The sequence below is a fragment of the Accipiter gentilis genome, chromosome 1 (assembly GCF_929443795.1).
Source record: "Accipiter gentilis chromosome 1, bAccGen1.1, whole genome shotgun sequence".
NCBI classification, from domain to species: Eukaryota; Metazoa; Chordata; class Aves; order Accipitriformes; family Accipitridae; genus Astur; species Astur gentilis.
Window position 1 is genome coordinate 24580255 of NC_064880.1, and position 18953 is coordinate 24599207.

The 18953-nt window shown below is 39.3% G+C and overlaps 1 protein-coding gene across 8 annotated transcripts in view; it reads left to right on the forward strand.

Annotated features, from left to right (window-relative positions):
- Positions 1–9622, forward strand: part of STRADB (STE20 related adaptor beta) — a 10367-nt gene extending 745 nt beyond the window's left edge. Inside the window, exons 1-13 of one of the 8 annotated variants that reach the window (XM_049824236.1) lie at positions 89–166; positions 1138–1244; positions 2365–2421; positions 2764–2844; positions 3229–3328; positions 3975–4096; positions 4557–4665; positions 5180–5303; positions 5847–6018; positions 6406–6510; positions 6727–6956; positions 7534–7576; positions 8040–9622. In XM_049824236.1, coding sequence (XP_049680193.1) covers positions 2410–2421; positions 2764–2844; positions 3229–3328; positions 3975–4096; positions 4557–4665; positions 5180–5303; positions 5847–6018; positions 6406–6510; positions 6727–6956; positions 7534–7576; positions 8040–8192 — 1251 coding nt within the window. In that variant the 5' untranslated portion in view covers positions 89–166; positions 1138–1244; positions 2365–2409 and the 3' untranslated portion in view covers positions 8193–9622. Of the gene's footprint in view, positions 1–88; positions 167–380; positions 1245–2364; positions 2422–2763; positions 2845–3228; positions 3329–3974; positions 4097–4556; positions 4666–5179; positions 5304–5846; positions 6019–6405; positions 6511–6726; positions 6957–7533; positions 7577–8039 lie in introns of those variants that run through there. The other 7 variants (XM_049824066.1, XM_049823984.1, XM_049824149.1 and 4 more) reach the window with 7 other exon arrangements.
- The last annotated feature ends 9331 nt before the right edge of the window (positions 9623–18953 follow it).

Genomic DNA, 18953 nt, shown 5'->3' on the forward strand with positions numbered 1-18953 from the left:
ACGACAAGCCCCACAATGCGCCGGGCCGCCTGCTGCGGGCGGCCCCCCGCCACCCCCTGCGGAGCCGCAGGGGCTGAGAGTGGAGCGGGGCGGGGTTGCGGGCTGGCGGCGCGGCTCGGCGGTCCCGCCGGTCGCAGACCCTGACCTCAGGCGGCGGCGGCGGCGGGTAGGAGCGGGCGCTGCCGCTGCCGCCCTGCGGGGCTTCCTGGCTGCGCCGGGGACGCCAGGGCTCCGGGCCGGCCGCGCCCTCAGCCCCGCTGCGGGGGAAGCCGGGCGGGCCGGGGAGGGGGTAGCGGCGCACGCCGAGCTCGGGAGGCGGCCGTGAGGAGCGGCGCCGGGGCCGCCGCGCTGGCAGGGGCGCAGCCCTGTCCCGGCCGCCGCGGGGGGACCGGAGGGAGGCGGGGGCGCCGTTAAACCGCCGCCTGGTGCGGGAGGAGGCGGGGGAGCCAAGGTACGAGTTTAACGGAGCAAGTGAGCAGTTCTCCAGGGAGAGCCTGCGGGGCGTCGTTTTCTCACGTTCCGTTACTTTTGTCACGGGCGGATCATTTAACTGGAGACAGACGATCGAGAGCCGCCGGTCACTCCGGACGCTGAGGTAGGAGCGGCGGCGCCGCCTCAGCGGAACCAGAGTAACGTGCGCTCGCAGTACCTGGGCTTTGGGCTCCAGAGCCTCCGCGCTCCCCCGCCTCACAGGCACGTTTTTCTGTTTTTCTTCCTCCCCTGCGTTTGCTCGCTGCATCTGGACTTTTGGCCAAACTGGGATGAATGTCTCAGTTCAGCTGTGCGATGCTGTCACTATCCACAGTACAAAAACAAGCCTGCAATATGGAAAGAAAAATGTGGAAACAGGGAAAAGGTCTATGTAGGGACATGATCCAAAATCGTATTGAAAATGGAAACGATGTTAAACTACATAAGAAAAATAAAAATCTTACATTTGTAATGATATTTGAACAAATGTAGATCACGGACGTTTCTGTTGGCTGGCTATACCCCTTTGAACAAATTCTACAATTATTTGACTTTAGTGTATCATAGCTATTAAGACTTTATTCTTAAGCTTAGCTTTTGTGGTTTCATATTCCAAGCAACAGAATAAGTTATCTTGTATAATGGAATGAGGTATCTTCTTTCCAGGTAGGAGAAGGATGTTGTAGCCATTACAGTGCTGGCCAGTATCTTGAAGCACCTGTTTTGTGGGGGTTTTTTTCCTACTCTGCTACAGAATTCCTCAGTGAAGTTGGGTGAGTAAAGCTCTGATGCTCTGAAGGTGCTCAGTACCTACTAAGTATATCCTTTTGTCTACTTCTTTACTTCAAGCAGATTTTCAGGGTAAAAATATTAAGGATTAGGAGTGGCTTGGATATTTGGCAGTGGATGGGGTGGTAGGAGCTCGTTAGCTTTTTAAGAGAGTTGCCTTGATTAAATAGCATACATGATTTAAATGCAGGATATAATCAAGCTTAGCTCCTTGATAAACAAAATGATCAGTTTTCGACACAGTAATTCACCTTTTAAAGTTAACTTGCAAGCAATAATTACATATAAACATAGAACTATCTCCTGTAGCTGACTTTACGGCAGCCACCAAGCAGGATTCATCATGGTAGAAGACTTGCTTGTAGCTAAAATAAATTAGCTAGTCCCACTCTACACTTCAGAAGTTTTGATATGCTTATTAGACAATCATCTCTGTCTCTTCACTGCCTAAGCTTTCAAAGCATCAGACGTAAAGTAAGTCTGCTGGAGGAGTTTCAGAGTGGCTACTCTGATCTATGAGGGAGTCTGAATGCTAATTCTGTAGCCTAAGTAAAGTGAAAATTATCTGAGTTGGCTCCCCTCTTTTTTTTTTTTTTTTTTTTAACACTCAAATCCCTTACAGGAGTATTTCCTCTCTCACTTGTGAAATGTAAAGTGCAATTGCTTCTGGCTTGCTTTTTTTGTGAGCTAGTTCAGCTGCACACAGCTGAGCCGAGATCTGACTAGCACAGCTGTGCTCCTTTAAAACAACAGACAATTCTTTTCCTACAAACTGCCAGGGACTGATGAATCTGTTCGTTTTTACTTTCTGCACTTAAGCAGTTAACTTGCAATTAAATTGTTTGTTCAGAAATAGTAATAAGATCTCTAAACCCATGAATCAAAAATGAAAACTTGAGTTGGAATGTATATTGCATATCCTCAGTATGGAGTTTTAAATCCATATGCTGCTTATAGGTTCAACTACAGGCTTTCCCAGAGCTGTAGTTCTGGGTTTTTGTGTGTGTGTGTTAACCAAGAGGAATGCCTCACAGTTGTGATTAAAGAGACTTATATTTATCACAGGTTTATGTACAATCTTACATTGCTACTTTAATTTTCTAGGATAAATGGGTGTATATGACTTTTCCCCTGATCTAAAGCGGTTCCATGTCTTGTTTGGTAAGTTTGTATTTAAAAATCTTTGGCAGTTGTACCTTGTTACCAGTCATACCTTAATGTGAAAAAGTTCTGGTGAAATGTCTTGCTTGAGGGGATTTCCACAGTGCTGAGATGTTTAAACTTTGGTGTATGAACTATCAGTGAAGGAGACTATTGAGTATCTCTTCTCTCCAAGTCTGCCATGTATGTGCTCTATGCTGTTTCTTAACCTCTTGCTTGACTGACTTGTAGCAGAAAACTTTCTGAACTCCTGCTTACAGGGGCTACTTTTGATGTTTTCCCACTGCCATGTGTAATAAATGGCAGCAGCTCCACTAACATTCACTTGTTTCTGTTCTCAAGGACTGTTCCTGTATTCTGCGTACGCCAGTTGAATCAATCAGACCAGAAGAGCTATCTCAGAGCAGCGTCCATGAATGCCTGGTAAGGAGAAAATAGAAACATTAGCTGGCAATGTTAAACACGAAGCTGGTACATATTAAAAATAATCTCATTAGGAGGTACTTCTTAAAATGTTAACAGCAAAAATAACCAGAGTACTTTGGGGCTTCCACTTTGGAAGAAGACTATAGGTAACTAAGTGTTAATCTTAATCTTGTACCAGTTTAAAAACAAAACACACACACAAAAAAGAACCCCAGTAGCTCATAAAACTCTCAGTGTAATGGTAAAAGCACCAGCTTGAATGTTCTGACTTGAGTACCTGATCTTAGCATTCTAATTAATGATATTTTTGTGTTAATTTTAAATAAGTAAATGTTTAAAAATTACATAGTCATTTTGAGAACTGTTCTTCCTCACTGTTAGGCTGATTCTGATCTAGCCTGGATTCCCCCATCTACAGGAAGGAATGAAATGGTATTTTGCTCTTCTAATGTCTCTCACTATGAACTCCAGCTGGAGATAGGTAATATAAGTGTACCTTAAAATATTTCTTGTTCCTGCAGATGCATGCTCTCAATAGGTTATTGCTAACTGCAGTAAATACTAAGTTTAGAAAATGTATTATCAGCTGACTAGAACTATTCTTGTGTCTCCTTAGTTGAGAAAAGTACAGAACATCGCTCATGTTTCTGTAATCACTTATTTTAAGATATAAGACAAATCAACAATTACCTGAATTTTTCTCTTGATGTTTGTGCATGTCAGTTTTCTAAATCTGTGGTATCTGGACAATAAATGCAGCATTAAGTAACATCATGTCTTGTCACTTGGCTGAGTTGATTGTTCTAAGGATGGCTGCCCTGAATCCTACTGTGCATGCATATGTTTATGTGAATATGCACGCTAAAACTGTTGTTCATTTAGATGTGTAATTGATACTGGCAAATGTTTAAAGACTTCTAGTTGTTCTAAAAATAGCAGAGCCATGCTTTAACTAATTTCCTGGATATATTTTGCTGCAACTACTTAAGTGCTTGGCATTCTTAAAGAAAAGGTCATGCTGCTATCAATTGCAATTGTAGAACTGTAAAATTATCTCTAAATATGAAGGAAATCATGTGGTGGATTATTATATTCTCCAATGTTAAGGTAGCCACTTCTGGTTTCAGGTAGGAGGTTCAACAACTTAACTTCAGTCTACCTTGCACGGCATACGCCTACAGGCATGCAAGTTGCTGTAAGGATCACAGACCTAGAAAATTGCTCTGAAGAGCATTTGAAAGCCTTACAGGTAAAGCAACAGCATTTCTGCACAAGTCTGATGAAGATAGTGATGAATACATATGAGGTTACTAAACAGAGGTAGCCTTTGTGTTTGTACTGGGTCATTTCAGTCAAGTTTTTCCTCCAAAGGAGTAGAATATAAACACAAAGCATGTGTAAATTTGAGAGTTGCTTTCTGAAGAAAACTGTTGATGAGTGTTTTAAATACTTATGTAATTGTACAACTTTTGTTTGAAACATGGTCTGTAGTATGTATTTAACATCAAAACTTCGGACTACGAGCAAACTAGATCTACTTCAGGCAAATGCAATTATAGGCAAATTATTTACATTTCTATTGCAGGCTATACACATTACCTGCAACTATGTATAAATGCACATAGGGAACAGTTCTTTCTACTGATTAAATGCTCTTAGTAAGACTGCTGTCTTGTGGTTAACACATCCATTTTCATTTAATTCCATAGAATGAGGTGGTTTTATCCCACTTTTTCCAGCATCCCAATGTAATGACGCTTTGGACAGTGTTTACAGCTGGTAGTTGGCTTTGGGTTATCTCCCCATTCATGGCCTATGGTAAGAACTGTTAACTGCAATTTTGGAATAGGAAAAAAGGGGTGATAGAATTTGGACTACATGGTCCATGAGAGGTTTTTCTTTAAGCATCTCCTGTCTTGTAGAAAAAACAAACTTTCCCAAACCATTTGTTTGGAGAAGTCTTCTGTACATAATCTTCAGTGAAGACTGGTATTTGAACTGCATTAAATTGTACTTAAGTCCTAACACCCACCACGTGAGAAATGATAACTGGGAGATGTATTTGACTTTATACAACTTTGAATTTTGCCAACAGAAAACTTGTCTAGATTGAATACAGGCTTTGCATAGACTTTGAGTTAACAGAAGCATGACTTGAGTGTGACCTTTGTGTGATGGATGCATCGGATGCATCCATGTAACTGTTCTTGATGTACCATAGTCAATATAAAGATGAGAATACTGTTCTTGATTAATGTATACAATGAAGCAAGCATAGACGGGTAATTTAGCAAGATTTGTTAGGCTTAGCTAGGTTTTTTTTCACTTCCAGGTTCAGCTAGACACCTGCTGAAGACTTACTTTCCTGAAGGAATGAGCGAAGCTTTAATAGGGAACATTCTGTTTGGTGCAATCAGAGGATTAAATTATATGCACCAGAATGGCTACATTCACAGGTAGGAGAATGTCAATAGGTAAGAATCAGATTACAGCATCCAGTTCATTAAGAATTTAGTTTCACTTCAAAACTCTTTTTCAGCTTAAGTGTTGCATCCTTCCTTTTTCTACATACCTTCTTATATCAGACAGTGCAGAAAATTTTTTTCTTCAATAATACAGCAGAACCAAGTTTGTAGAAGCTTAACAAGAACAGTATTCATATATTGTTTGAAGCCAGTTGTTACAGGGATTATACATCTGTCTCTTTGAAGCAGGAGAGAATCAGAGTTGCAGAAAGGGCTTCCTTACTTTATACTCTTTGCAGGGAAGGAGGGCCCCTCTCCAATTTCTGGCAGTTTTTTCTTGCTAATCATCTCTTCTCTTTCTTGGGGCTGTATTAAAAGTGTGAAGTGAAGAGTGAAGAACTTTCATGAAAGTAACTGGCTAAATAGAACTGCATGCTAATGTCTTACTATAAGTTAATGAAATATGAATGCTTTTCTACTCTAGTAGTGCTTAGAGTAATTCTTATAACTAAAATTTACTACTTTATGTTACAGGAATATTAAAGCTAGCCACATTCTGATTTCAGGGGATGGGCTGGTTTCTCTCTCTGGCTTGAACAACCTCTACAGTTTAGTTAACAATGGACAAAAGTCAAAGGTGGTATATGATTTCCCCCAGTTTAGTACATCCGTGCTTCCTTGGCTGAGTCCTGAACTACTGAGACAGGTTAGTATAAATCACACTTCATTTTTCCTGTTCAAAGTTACTGGAAGTACTCAACTTCTAACTTAAGTCTGGTTGTAGCAGGGCAAAAGAAGCTGTTGAACTGCAACTTTTTAAAAGACATAGATGTACTGAATTTGTAATTCTCCTAAACAGAACTGGTTTTAAAGCTGTTGGTAAGGTGCTGCTGTATTAAGTCTCTTTACCTGACCTTCCTGGAAACTACTGCAGATCCTAAAATTTGTCTTCGGTACAGTCATCAGATTTCTGAACAAAGCCTGAGGCTTCACAATTTAATTGCCTCAATCCTGTGTAGATTACAGACATTGTATTTTTGTTGGCACTGCTCAATGGCATCAGTGATCCAGTAGAGTTTTCTTTCTCTTACAGGATTTGTCTGGGTATAACATGAAGTCTGATATTTACAGTGTGGGAATTACAGCATGTGAATTAGCCAACGGACATGTTCCATTTCAAGATATGCCTCGCACTCAGGTATGATGCTAAACTCTGTTTCTACTTCCAAACACTCTCAGTGTTTTTTGTTTTACTCAGAGAAACCAATGCTATTACTGCTGAAATGGAGGCTGCTTTTTGATATGCATGCTTCTTTCTAGACCAAATAATCCTTCCATTCCTGGAGTTTCACAGCTTAGCCTGAATAGGTATGGATAGGTGTTGAACTCTTACACTGCTATTCCTTTCTACTAGATGCTGCTGCAAAAGCTGAAAGGTCCCACATACTGTCCTTGGGATATAAATACCTTTCCCCGTGGGGAATCCAGGATGAAGAATTCTCGATCAGGTGTTGATTCTGGAATTGGTGAGAGCATGACACGCACAATGACCAGTGAAAGACTACAAATTCCCTTTTCCAAAACGTTTTCACCTGCTTTCCACAACTTGGTAGAACTTTGCTTGCAACAGGACCCTGAGAAAAGGTAACCTTCTGGTGAAAACTAATTTTCTGTCACTTCAGTCTAAGGTCAAGTATAGCCCACAATTTAGGATACAGTAATTAGTTGAATACTGTTAAAGTCAGAATTTCAAACCAGAAGTACTATGTAAAACACTACATTTACCTTTGTTTTTTTAATTTAAGAATTATCTTGCCTGATAAAGGAACCATGCTTCTAAAGTTGTTTGACCCCTGAATTTCTTGTAATATGAATATACTTTGTAACAAGTAAAGTTAATTTTTAAACATGCACTTTGTCTAAGAAAAAAACAGAAATCTGAAGTATATGTTTTCAGTACTGTGTCTCTTCTGAATGAGGCATTAAATTCCTTGTTAAAACAGAAAAGTGAAGAAGCCTCTAAAAATAGATTTCTTCAGTAGTGCTTTCACTACAAATTGAGGCTAGACTGTAGGAATTCTGTGCTGCTTTTCTTATGCTTCATATTTGTCCTGTGGATGAAAAACCACGGGGCTTAAATTGATTTGTCAGTCTGGCCCATCTTCCAAAAGCAGTATTTTACTTTCCAAAATATAATTATACTGTTCATTTTATGATCCAGGCCATCAGCAAGCAGTTTGCTTTCGCATACGTTCTTCAAACAGGTGAGTTTACTACATTTGTTAAGTGACACAGATATAACCTAAATAAGCCACAAATTATTAGAGTTTGATTACAAAATAATTAAGTTAGCTGGAGCCAAAAAACATCCTGTAACAGCATATCTGCTTCAGACTACTTTTTTAAAATTTTTTTAAACAAAATGGTATTGGTAGAGTAATCCACTTCCCCTTTGATAAAGTCTGTTTAACTGAAGTCAGCCTAACTAATAAGAATAATGGTTAATATTCTAATTTAAAGCAGAAGAACTGCATAGCTAATGTAATTGATCTTGAAAGACTAATCCAACTTACTCTAGAGTGAGGAAAGCCAAACCCCTCATCCTGTTGTTTTCAATATTGTCACATGCAAGAACGTGGCTCTGATTTCACATGCTTTTAATTAAGTCAGATGCAACGTTATGTAGACTTTTATGTGCAGCCCTGTTTTAACTTTTCTTCTTTCTAGATAAAAGAACAAACACAGAATTCACTACTGTCTCTATTACCACCTCCTATTCAAAATAACAGATCAGAGTTCTTGGCACTGCCCTCAACAGCAGTTGGGACTGAACTTGGATGTATTACTGCAAATCAAGATGATACAGACTGGGAATTCTAAATAAATAGCAAACAATCATACCTCTCCTGTGCTTCAAAGAAGGAAAATGTGATTTGTATTTGCTGCTTTAGTTTGTATGTTTAAAACACAATTAGACAAGGTATACTTGAAAATGCCATTGAAGTAGCCATATTTTCCTTAACTACTTCCTCTGTTGGCATCATGAAGTGCTGTGTGCCTCACTTTCTGACCATAAGGAAGACTGTATATAGAGAATGGCTGAATGCTTATATCCCTCTTTCAAAATATTTCTTAAGAAGAGAGTTCCTGCTGTAATCTTACTCTATACTGTATTTTCAGCTCATTGCTGCAGTCCATGTGCCTTTCTGAATTCAGGTTTGAGTTTTGTCTGTGACCTTACATAATCAATCTATTTGTCTTTTCATTATCACCCAAATTATTTTAGTAAGGAGAAATCTTCCACTTCCAAGTCTAAATTTGAAACTGCACAAATTAGTTCCTTATACAAATAAATGTTTCTCTTTTCACATGTCCCAAAAGGTGTTTTTCTCACTTGATGTGCTCTCATACTTGCCAAAAGTTACCTATACATCATTTTTCATGCAGTTTTAATACTGCGTGTTTCCCAAAGAAGTTAAGCTACTTGAAAATGTGACTTATACTCTTCCATTTGTCTATATTCTTAGTAAAAATTTGTACTTTTGCATCTCCATTTATTGTTGTGTCATTTTAGCAATTAATCTGAGGACCCCTTACTATGCAAAGTCAGTCTCAAGTTAGAGCAGGAACGGGTTAATTTTGAAGAATCATATTAAATAATCTAAAGTTACTGTACATATTTTTATTTATACTCTATTCTTATTCACCACCGGAGCTTACCAGAATCTAACACTATTCTCTTAGAAGAACAGGCAACATGCATTAAGCTTCCCTGGCACTGCTGCTGGCAGACAAGCCTCTTCTGCAGGGCACAGTTACGTTCCCATGGATAGATTCAGCCATAACAAGAACCTAATAAAACCCCCAGGATCCTAGTGAATTTATCTGTTCTAAGTGAGATGAAAAACTGCCTTTCTTCTCCCTACAATTCAGTAAGTTCTCAACTCTTATACTGTACCAGGCAACTCAAGCTGAACAAAAAGCATACTGTAGTAAAAATGTATGGATATTGAATGGATATATTTTAAATTTTCAACATAAAATACATTCCATGTTAAGTCTTCAAGTCTTCCATAGCTGAGCCGGCCTGCAGCAAACCTTGAGAATACTGCTGTTTTGCCAGCAGCTTCACTGCACAGCCTTGAAGACCAAATGACCAAAATGCAAGCCTGAGACAGACGTAAAATTCTAAACCACCACATTAAAGTATTAACAAAAAAGTTGATTCTACTCATTATGCTGTGAAGAGAGCTCTAGATTTCAAAACCTAATACATGAAACTTAAGATTAAAAGCCTTTCAATAAACTTACCCTGTCTCCATTTATTTCTGTAATTCTTGTACTTCTGTTTTCATCGTAGTCCATTCATACTAACAGCTTCTTGTTACCGCAGGAAAGGAGTTTCATATTTATGTCAGTCATTAGGTAAGAAAATAGTTGTCTAAACTAAAAAAGTACTGTGATCATAAAAATACTAATAACAATTATATACTCTTAGAGAAAATATTTTCATGTGAACCCCATGTTCTTAATTCTTAACCATTAAAAATTTTGACTTTTCAAATCACATACGCTATATAGCACCTACAAGTAACTTTTGACTAACAGTATATGTAAAAACCAAGACAAGTAAGTGAGAACACATGTGAAATTGTACATATTTTAATTACAGATTTCTGAATAAACATCAATACTCTTTTTGGAAAAAAACCCCAAAACCCAAACTGCAGAAAATTTCAGGTAGCTTAACTGCTAGTATTTGCAAGTTTCTCTTGAAACAACAGTGCCCTGTGCTCTGTATAAAAATGAACTTGGATACTAATAGCAAAGTCAGTATAAATTGATTTAAACAACCATGTGTTCCAGTTGAGTTACTTTGCTGCTGTCTCTTCCTGTGGAAAAAAATTAAAATTACTTATTTCCATATACCAGTCCAGCTTCTTTTCTGACATAACTTTTAAAAAGAAAAATGAAATACAGTTTCTTAAATTAAAAAGCTCACAAGTCTTCAGTGTTAGAACTATTGCTTTTCAACAACTACAGTATTTTCAAACGAAAGTAATTGAGAGGCACTGTGACTTCTAGTAATTCTTAAAATAACCAGAGATACTTAAAACTAGTTCCTGGATTACGTTTGCTGAAAGGTTTTCTGCAGTTTTCTCATTAACTGTGAGACTTTCTATTAAGGAATAATGCAAAATAAGAAATACCAGTTAATGTAAAAGAAATATATAACCATCATATTGTTAAGGAGGTTTCAACTACCTGTCATGGAAAACAACTTCTTGGAAACAGCTGTGTTCTACTGCAAATCTGACGGTTTTGCATACAGATAGCGTTTTCAAAATCTGAGATTCATGATCTGCATTGTTAAGATTCAAGTTGCAGAGACCTTCTATTGCAGGCTGACATAGTTCTAAGCACAGTATTTTTCTTTCTTTTTTAGAGCACTTATCTACTTATGCCAGTGGTGAGTGTTATCTTGAACTAGAACAACTTGGACTTGAAATTTTCAAGTATCTTACATTTAGGCTCTATGTGAAGTATTTGCAAAGGGGCTTGTAAAGCTTTTACACATTTGCAAAATCTTACGGTCACTGAAACAGAAATTTATAGTTTGGTCACTTTTGCAATACTTGTGAGAACAACACAAGTGTTTTTTGCTGCCACCTTTCTTTGTGTTAGCATTTAACACTACATAAAATAATGAAATACCTGTAACAACAGAAAACTTACATTAATTAATATTATCCTTGAATATATGCTTAATGCTGTTGAGCTTCTTATTGTCTTGGTCTGATACCTCAGCAGTGAATGACTGAATGGATGAACACAGGAAAAAGTATGATTTACTCAGAATCAACTTGATCTGCTAGATGAACTACTCGCTTCAAAGAGTCTCAATGCAGTAAATATCCATTGAAGAGGTAACAGTTTCTTCCACTTGATGCTATTACGGAACAAAGGTAAATATAAAAAAAAAAATTGTCAAATTACCAAGTTTTACCTTGCCTCTCTCTTTTCCCCACCCTCTCCTCCTCAAGTACCATGAAACCAGTTTTTAGCCTAGAAGATGGGTAAAATAATGGGACAGCATTTGAAAACCATTGTTCTGAATGTCTCTGACACAAGGCAGATGATACCCAAGTAGGTGACTTACGTACCCTGCCTTTAATGCTAGTATGTAGCTTTGCTAAAGTATGTTAGGTTGTCTAAGAAACCTCTAGAACTACTGAGCTAGCTGTAATGACCTCTCCTGATGATGGTCATCCCTATCCTGTATGAATGAGGAAAAACTACTAAAATTTGAAGATATTATACAACACTGCCAGCAAGACAGACCACAAAAGACTATGAGTAAGAACCATAATATGAAATAAAGCTATTTGATGTAACAGACCAGTAAAGACTTAAGGATTTAAAAAAGAAAGCACTGAAAAATTGAGATGGTCTACTAATAAACCAGCTAGCAGAGTAACTTTTGGTATTTAACATAATGAAACCTATCCAGAAACCTGAGACAGGATGAAGGAAAGATTAGGTTTAAACAGGTTCCTGTGGAAACCTCCCTCATTCCTAAATGAAAACAACAGATTCTACTCCATAAATTAGTTACATAAATGTGTGTTACTTATCCAAAAGTCCCGTGAAGTTCCTGAAAAATGACAAAAAACCCATATGAAATTAGCTGCAATTGCGTGGTGGTTTTATTTTTTAGGTATGATTACAGAATACACCATTACTATTGGATTTACCCACAAGTCCAGATTCATGGAATCTATAATCTATATTTGTCCTATGCTGAAAGCTACCTGCAATAGAGGAGACCACTAATACAGGCTGAAATCTTGCCTAATAGTATTAACAGGGCTTTCAACGTTGGGGTCATGGCAAAACAAACTGACACACTAATAATAAAGTACTAAGTAAAGGAATATTAACATCAAAAATTCCTAGGAAGGAACTTGGTGAACCTTCAGAGTGGCTGCTTTCGCTCGCTGTAGCTATAATACTGTAGTTAATGTTGATTAACCACATTAGAAAAAAAAACACCTTGAAAAGATTTCCTTTCCCATACTTTCACATTTCTGAAATGTAAGAGATTCTTGCTAGCAGAAACACATTTTCCATCCAGGTCATTTTTTCTTGCAATGGTCTGGTCTCTCTGCCTAACCTGCTAGCCTGTCACATCAATTAGTTACAATTCTGATTTCACAGTGTGCAACACCTTATTTTGTAAATGCCCCAAACCAGAAAAGCTATATAACACCTGTTACAAATCCAAAGATCCCCTGAAATGTGAAAAACACATTTAATGTTGGTTAATACATTAAAGTGACAAAAAAATGCAATAAAGATATTGCAAGAACATTATTACTATTACTAATATGTTATGGGTTTTTTTGATCACAACCTGGGAACATTATCTTTCCAAGTGAGATTCCAAGTAAGATTTTCCTTGCCCTCTCACTTTTCTTTGGAAGGTCATTCTGGTTTCACATGCCATTTTGGGGTGTCACAATTTCCAGTAATAATTCTTCAGAGTATTTCACATAATTCACCCTTTTCTTAAGATTAATTTCCATTTGGTGTGCTTGAATGTTTTGATTCTCAAACTTCAAGCTGGTAGCATTTCCTGTAATAGAGGAATCCAGTGATACAATCTAAGAATTTACAGACTGTACTCTGGAGGTCTCTCTAGCTGACCTACAAATACGGGGAACCAGTATAGGGTCTTGCAGAATATGGTGGCTGACTCACGTTCTCCTAGAGCTTCTCCTAAATAATGTATTTTTTTCTTTATCAGTAAAAAAGACTATTCAGACTTCACATTCAGTGACAACGTATGTATGCCCAAACATATTGGCTCTAAAACACTTTATCTAGAACCTACTGCCTTCTATCTGTCCCCTTCTTGATATATCTCATAACTAACTTACTAATTAGGTTTATCTATTAGTAGTAGTAGTAGTAATAACATGTAACGTACTAACACACAATAAGGAAATATTAACAGATTTTACAGGATTCCTGTGAATCCCTTAGAATATTTATAACGGCTAGCCATTCATGAGAAGAGGAATAAGTTGGCACAATTTATTCAAGGACCTTAGTCACCACTGCCCATGATTTTAGCGACTCTTTTATCCACAACTTAATTCAACCTACCTCTGACACGTAAAGGGAAGACGAACAATTCTAACATGATAGTTTAGAGCAGAAAGGAAACTGTCATATGGGATGAAAATCATAGGGAAAATCTACAGGAGCATCAACTAAACAACTTGTCCCAAACAAGACTGATACCTCATCCCTACAAAAGTGTAATCTATGATGTTTACAATGGGGGGGGGGGGGGGGGGGGGGGGGGGGGGGAGGTTCATTGCGCCAGCCATGTGGAAGCAATATTTGAATCCAGAAAAAATTGCAAGTTGTGGTTAGCAGCAGCACCTAAGCAAAATAACAGTTGATGAAACAAAAAAATGAAAGCAGCACTCAAAATTCAAGTGACGTAGTATAGTCCAAAAACCTTAGGCATGTTTTCAGACAAGTTCATTTTTACTAGTGGAATTTCCTGATACATATTATAAGAATACTGTAAGGAGAAAGCAAGGGGAGCAGAGGGATTGCTGGCAGGATGCATAAGTTTTCCTCTGTTTCGTCAAAATTTACTCTAAATGATGTACGGGTCGAGAGTATCAATGCTGACTTTGTCTACTAGTTTATTAAAAAAGTTTTTTTAGTTTACATTCTGGTATCAGTTATCTTTCTAGTTCTCGTATGTTTGATGTGGCCAATTAAAAGGAAAATGTTCTTACAGGCAGATTTCCTTTTGCCCATGTGAAATCTGGAAAGCCACTTGTAGATGAGTTTTCTTTAAATGCTTTCATGGTTTGAGGTAGCTGTTGTTCTGCGTAGCTGATGAAGCCATCAGACACTTGTTGACTGATTTATTTGGCTAGCTGTCATACTCTTTTTCCTGCTCCACTTTCTGCTTCAAGTTTTCCTTATGAGAGAACACAGATGATTTTGAATCCTTGGACCCCACAGCATGTGATGTTGAAAGAACTGGTTCAGCACACTCTCCATGTTTTTTCTTTACAACATCACCAGCTTTCCTCAAACTAGTTTGTTTTTCCTTCTTAAACGGTGTACTTGTTAATATTTGACCCAGATGTTGATGGCATGACATGGCATGGCATGGCACGGCACATTTCTTAGGAGCGTTTCTACATTGCTTGTCTTTTGACTTCCAGTCAGGATTTGTTGATGACTTTTCTTTTTCCTCATGCCCAGCTTGTAGAAAGACACATTTGGGACAATTTGCTGGAAAGGATAGCCGTGGCCTACAAGTGTATTCTGCTTGAGTAATAGCATCACAAGCATTTAAAATGGAAGAATAATTTACTGGTTCAGATATTTCTTCTTGCTCTTTTATCATGAGACTTTTAACAGTTTCAAAATCTTTTCTTGACTGTGCTATTTCTTTTTTTGCCCTTTCTTTTTTAAAAAGTGGTTGTTGGTTGTTTTGAGGGGTTTTGTGGGTTTTGGTTTTGTTTGTTTGGGTGGGGGTTTTTTTGTTTGCTTGCATACACCCCACCCCCCCAAGTATGTTAAAACGTTTTGGTGTTTTTGTTGTGGGTTTTTTTTTCACTGTTGGTTAACTACTACATCTATCAGTGGGTGTGGAAATTTATCCACAAGATCATCTTGCATTTTTTTTCTTGTCTCTGTATCATTATCTGCCTGAGGCCTGCCTGTATCAATCTGAAAAGCCATGCTCCTCCATTTTCTTTAATATAGTACAGGCAATCGGTACAGGAAACTGCCTTAGCTACAGAGGTCTCCAAATTTTTTTACATTTGAAGAAAAGATTACATACATTTAAAATACAGAATTCAAGCAAATAGTTTTGTTCCTGTGTAGGAACATACAGGAATTTTTCTTTTGGCAAGACAAGGCTTCCTGTTTTGATTGCAGCTACTGGATAGGCACGCATTGGATACCGCGACCAAATAAAGGGGGATGGAAGAGGCAAAGGAAGCCAGCCCTGTTCCCGTCAAGAAAGAACTCTTTTCATCCCCAGATGAGGCAGGGTTGGAATCTAGTCTATTAAGCTGGCAGGCTTCCCTTTCACAGGCACACCGGCCTGCAATGACATCTAGTTAAGAGGAGAGAAAAGACCGTGCCCAAGCACCGCAGCAGTACAGGATAAAGCAGCTCACTTCCCCCATCCCCTTGCGGCCGTGCCGCCCGCCCATCGGCCGGCTCTTCCTCTCCCGCGGCAGCGCCCGCACCTCGAAGGCCAGCATGCCGCCTTCTGCTCGGCCGCCTTCTGCTCGGCCCCCTCCTGTTCGGGGTCGAGGGACTGCCGCGACGGGGGGGAAGAGGCGGCGAGCAGCGGGGGTCTGGGGGGCGGGCGGCCGCACCGCCTCCCTCCGGTCGAGTCTGACATGGCGGCCCCGCGCCCCAACGGCCGTTACGCGATCCGCGCGCGAGGCGCCACCTGCCGGCGCGGCGCGAGGGGCCGGCAGGCAACGGCTGCTAGTCAGGCTTGATCGGTAAATAAACGGGCCGGGAAGGGGACGACGACGACACGCGCTTGTTCCCGATAGGGCAAATCCGGGAAAAGACATCCCCAAAAGCACCTGTCCGAGAAGCGGCAGCCGGCGGGTTTTAGGCGGCAGGGCAACGGGCCTCGCCCAGCTTGGGAGCTCTCCCTGCCCTCAGTGAAGAGAGCGCGCACTGGCGGGGGGGGGGCGGCACGGAACATCAGTAACACCCAGGAAAAAGAGACTTTCTCTAAGTGTCTGTGGACTTACAGACTAATTCAAGCACAGCTGCACTGAGGAATACAACAGCACCTTCCACACCACAATGAGGGAAAAGGAAGAGAAAGGTAAGGCTTAGCAATGAATATGTACCTGATGATTTACTCTATTCTCCCAAAGCCTTCAGTCATTTAAATTAATTCTGCTGCAAATAAACAAGCGAATAATTCTAACCTAACCATAACCCTCCTGAAGTTTACCTCAGCAATACAAAAAAAAACTTTCTAAAAGATGCTTTTCACATTAATGCCACCTGGCTTCACATTGAGAAAGCTGAGTTGAGAGAGTAACATTTAAAAGAAAAAGCAACTGGAATTTAACCAAATTTTAAATTATTGCCTTTTAAGAAGCAAAATAAGAACAACTTAGCTTAGAATGGACTCTAGAGGCCCGCTAGGTCCAACCCCTGCTCAGGCTGCGCAGGGCTCTGTCCACCACGTCCAGAGCAGCTCCAGGGATGGAGCTCCAACAAATGGCTGCTATGGGCCCCCACCCTATCTTGTCCCAAATCCTCAGTCAAAACTCCTGTGGCAGCTAATGGTAATTTTCCTGATGCTGCCTGTGACCATTTTCACTCATCTTTCACTGTGCAGCTTGGGAACAGTCTGACTCTTGTCGTCTTTATAATCACCCATTAGGTGGTTAAAGACAGCAGATTCCCCTCTTCATATGCTTCTTTTTAGGCTAAACAAACCCCATTAACTGATGTAATACACTTTACTTGCTAGTTGTCAGGAGTTCACAGTAGCGTTTCTGATTGTACAAAAGACCAGTACAGCATCAGGAATCTGACAGAAAGAAAGTAAAGCCATTATTTACAACACTGCCACAAATAAAAAAAATGTTTTCTCATAATCACCTCTTTGGAGCTTGTATATTGTACATAATATTAGCACTGGGGAAAAGAATTAGACTAATTTAATTTAAGCAGACTAGTCATTTGGGAACAGGACAAAGTAGTACAATCATTTCTAACTAGTTTATAGCAGTTCTTTAATTGTTTCATATATGTAAAAACAAGAAATTGGTACTAATGTCTTTGTAGTTTTTTCATTAACACAAAAATACTGCATTAAAAACAATGGTATGGAAATGCACAAAGGCATTTCAGGTTAAGGCTTCTACAGATACTGCATGTTCTGTAGTTAAACATCTATTTTGTAAACTTGTTCTAAAACTTTCCAAGTAACTAAACAAAAAAGCTCAGTTAAAGTCATATTCCATTATGAGGCTTAATGGAATGAAAAGTACTGTGTAAAATAATTAGCCATCAAACTGTTAAGTGTGATTTTAAATGGCAACCTCAAACATCATTGATTTAAATATGCATATACTCGGACCCTCCCCAAAAGATACACTGGAAAGGCAAGGCTGGTTTGAAATACTGATCCCATTAAGTTCATTAACTTAATCCCTGCTCAACCATCTAAACAAACTACTGTATTTCACCTTGAGAATGAATCTGGCTCTTGGCTAGCATTGCTTTGTCCAAAGGATACTTGGAGGGCCAATTCCTAGTAATAATGTCAGAAATCAAGCAATGATGTTATTCAAGTTTTTCCTGTACTGATGTGATGCCTTAGCACAGTTTTGCCTGAGGTCCATACTTTATGGGCAAAATTATACTTCTTACCATGCCAAGTTGACAGAAATGTCAAGCAGCAAAGAGAAGCCATTATTAATCTCATCTTCAGGAGCTCAACAATTCTGTAAATCAAACACACCACGTCTGGAGAAAGTGTGGTGACAACTTACATAGGAACACTAAGTAATGCCTCATCCCCCATCTCTTACAGCCAAATCATGACAAGAACCTCCAGTGCAACACTGAAGGGCAGCACCACCCTGAATCTCTCCATTTTAATGTACAATGCAGTGCCAGCCATAGTTTAGCTGTACAGTTTTGCAAAAATACATACACAGGAGCGATAACAACTTACAAAAAAGGTTAACAGCTCCTTCCCACAACAAACTGAATGCCCCAGAATGCAGCCAACAGCTGTGGAACGTCTTTGAATTCTGATAGAACCTCCCCCACCCCACCCCCACCCCCACAGGATTTAAAAAATGTCACAAACACTGAATTTTTTAATTACTTACATTTGCTGGATGGGCATAACAGAACTCAACTCCTCAACAGGGCAGCAGCTGCCCTAGTTATTCATGTTCCCATCTTTGTTTTAAAGCAACTCAGGTAACAGCATAGGAAGTTACTGGCTCTTTAACATCCCCCTTCAAGTCTTCTGGCTACTCTTAACTGCTAGAAAGTACAGAAAGTCTCCAGGGAACGTTGACAACTGCACACCCTTTACAACCACACTTAGACACATTAAATAAAACACTGCAAAATCAATACATATTAAATAACATGTACAGATAGGTTTGGGGCTTTAGGTGATACTTTCTTGAGAAACTGGTTTCAAACTAGCTCTTGTCTATGTCTACTAAGGAGATTGTTTCATCCTGCAATACATCTGTATTTATTCACATGTGCAATGCTTTCATTTTGCCACTTTAATATAAAAGAAAAAGAATGTTGGCTATCATCATCAAAACCCACCAACTACCACTATTACTACTACATCACTACACAAAAGGTGGGTTGCTGCAGAGTTTTTGTTTTGCTTTAGTAAGCATTTTCTTGTAATTTTAAGAAGTTTCTTATTCCATCTGTGTTCAGCTCTGGGGCCCCCAGCGTAAGAAAGACATGGACGTGCTCGAGTGGGTCCAGAGGTGGGCCACAAAGCTGATCAGGGGGCTGGAGCACCTACCCTATGAGGACAGGCTGAGAGACCTTAGCTTGTTCAGC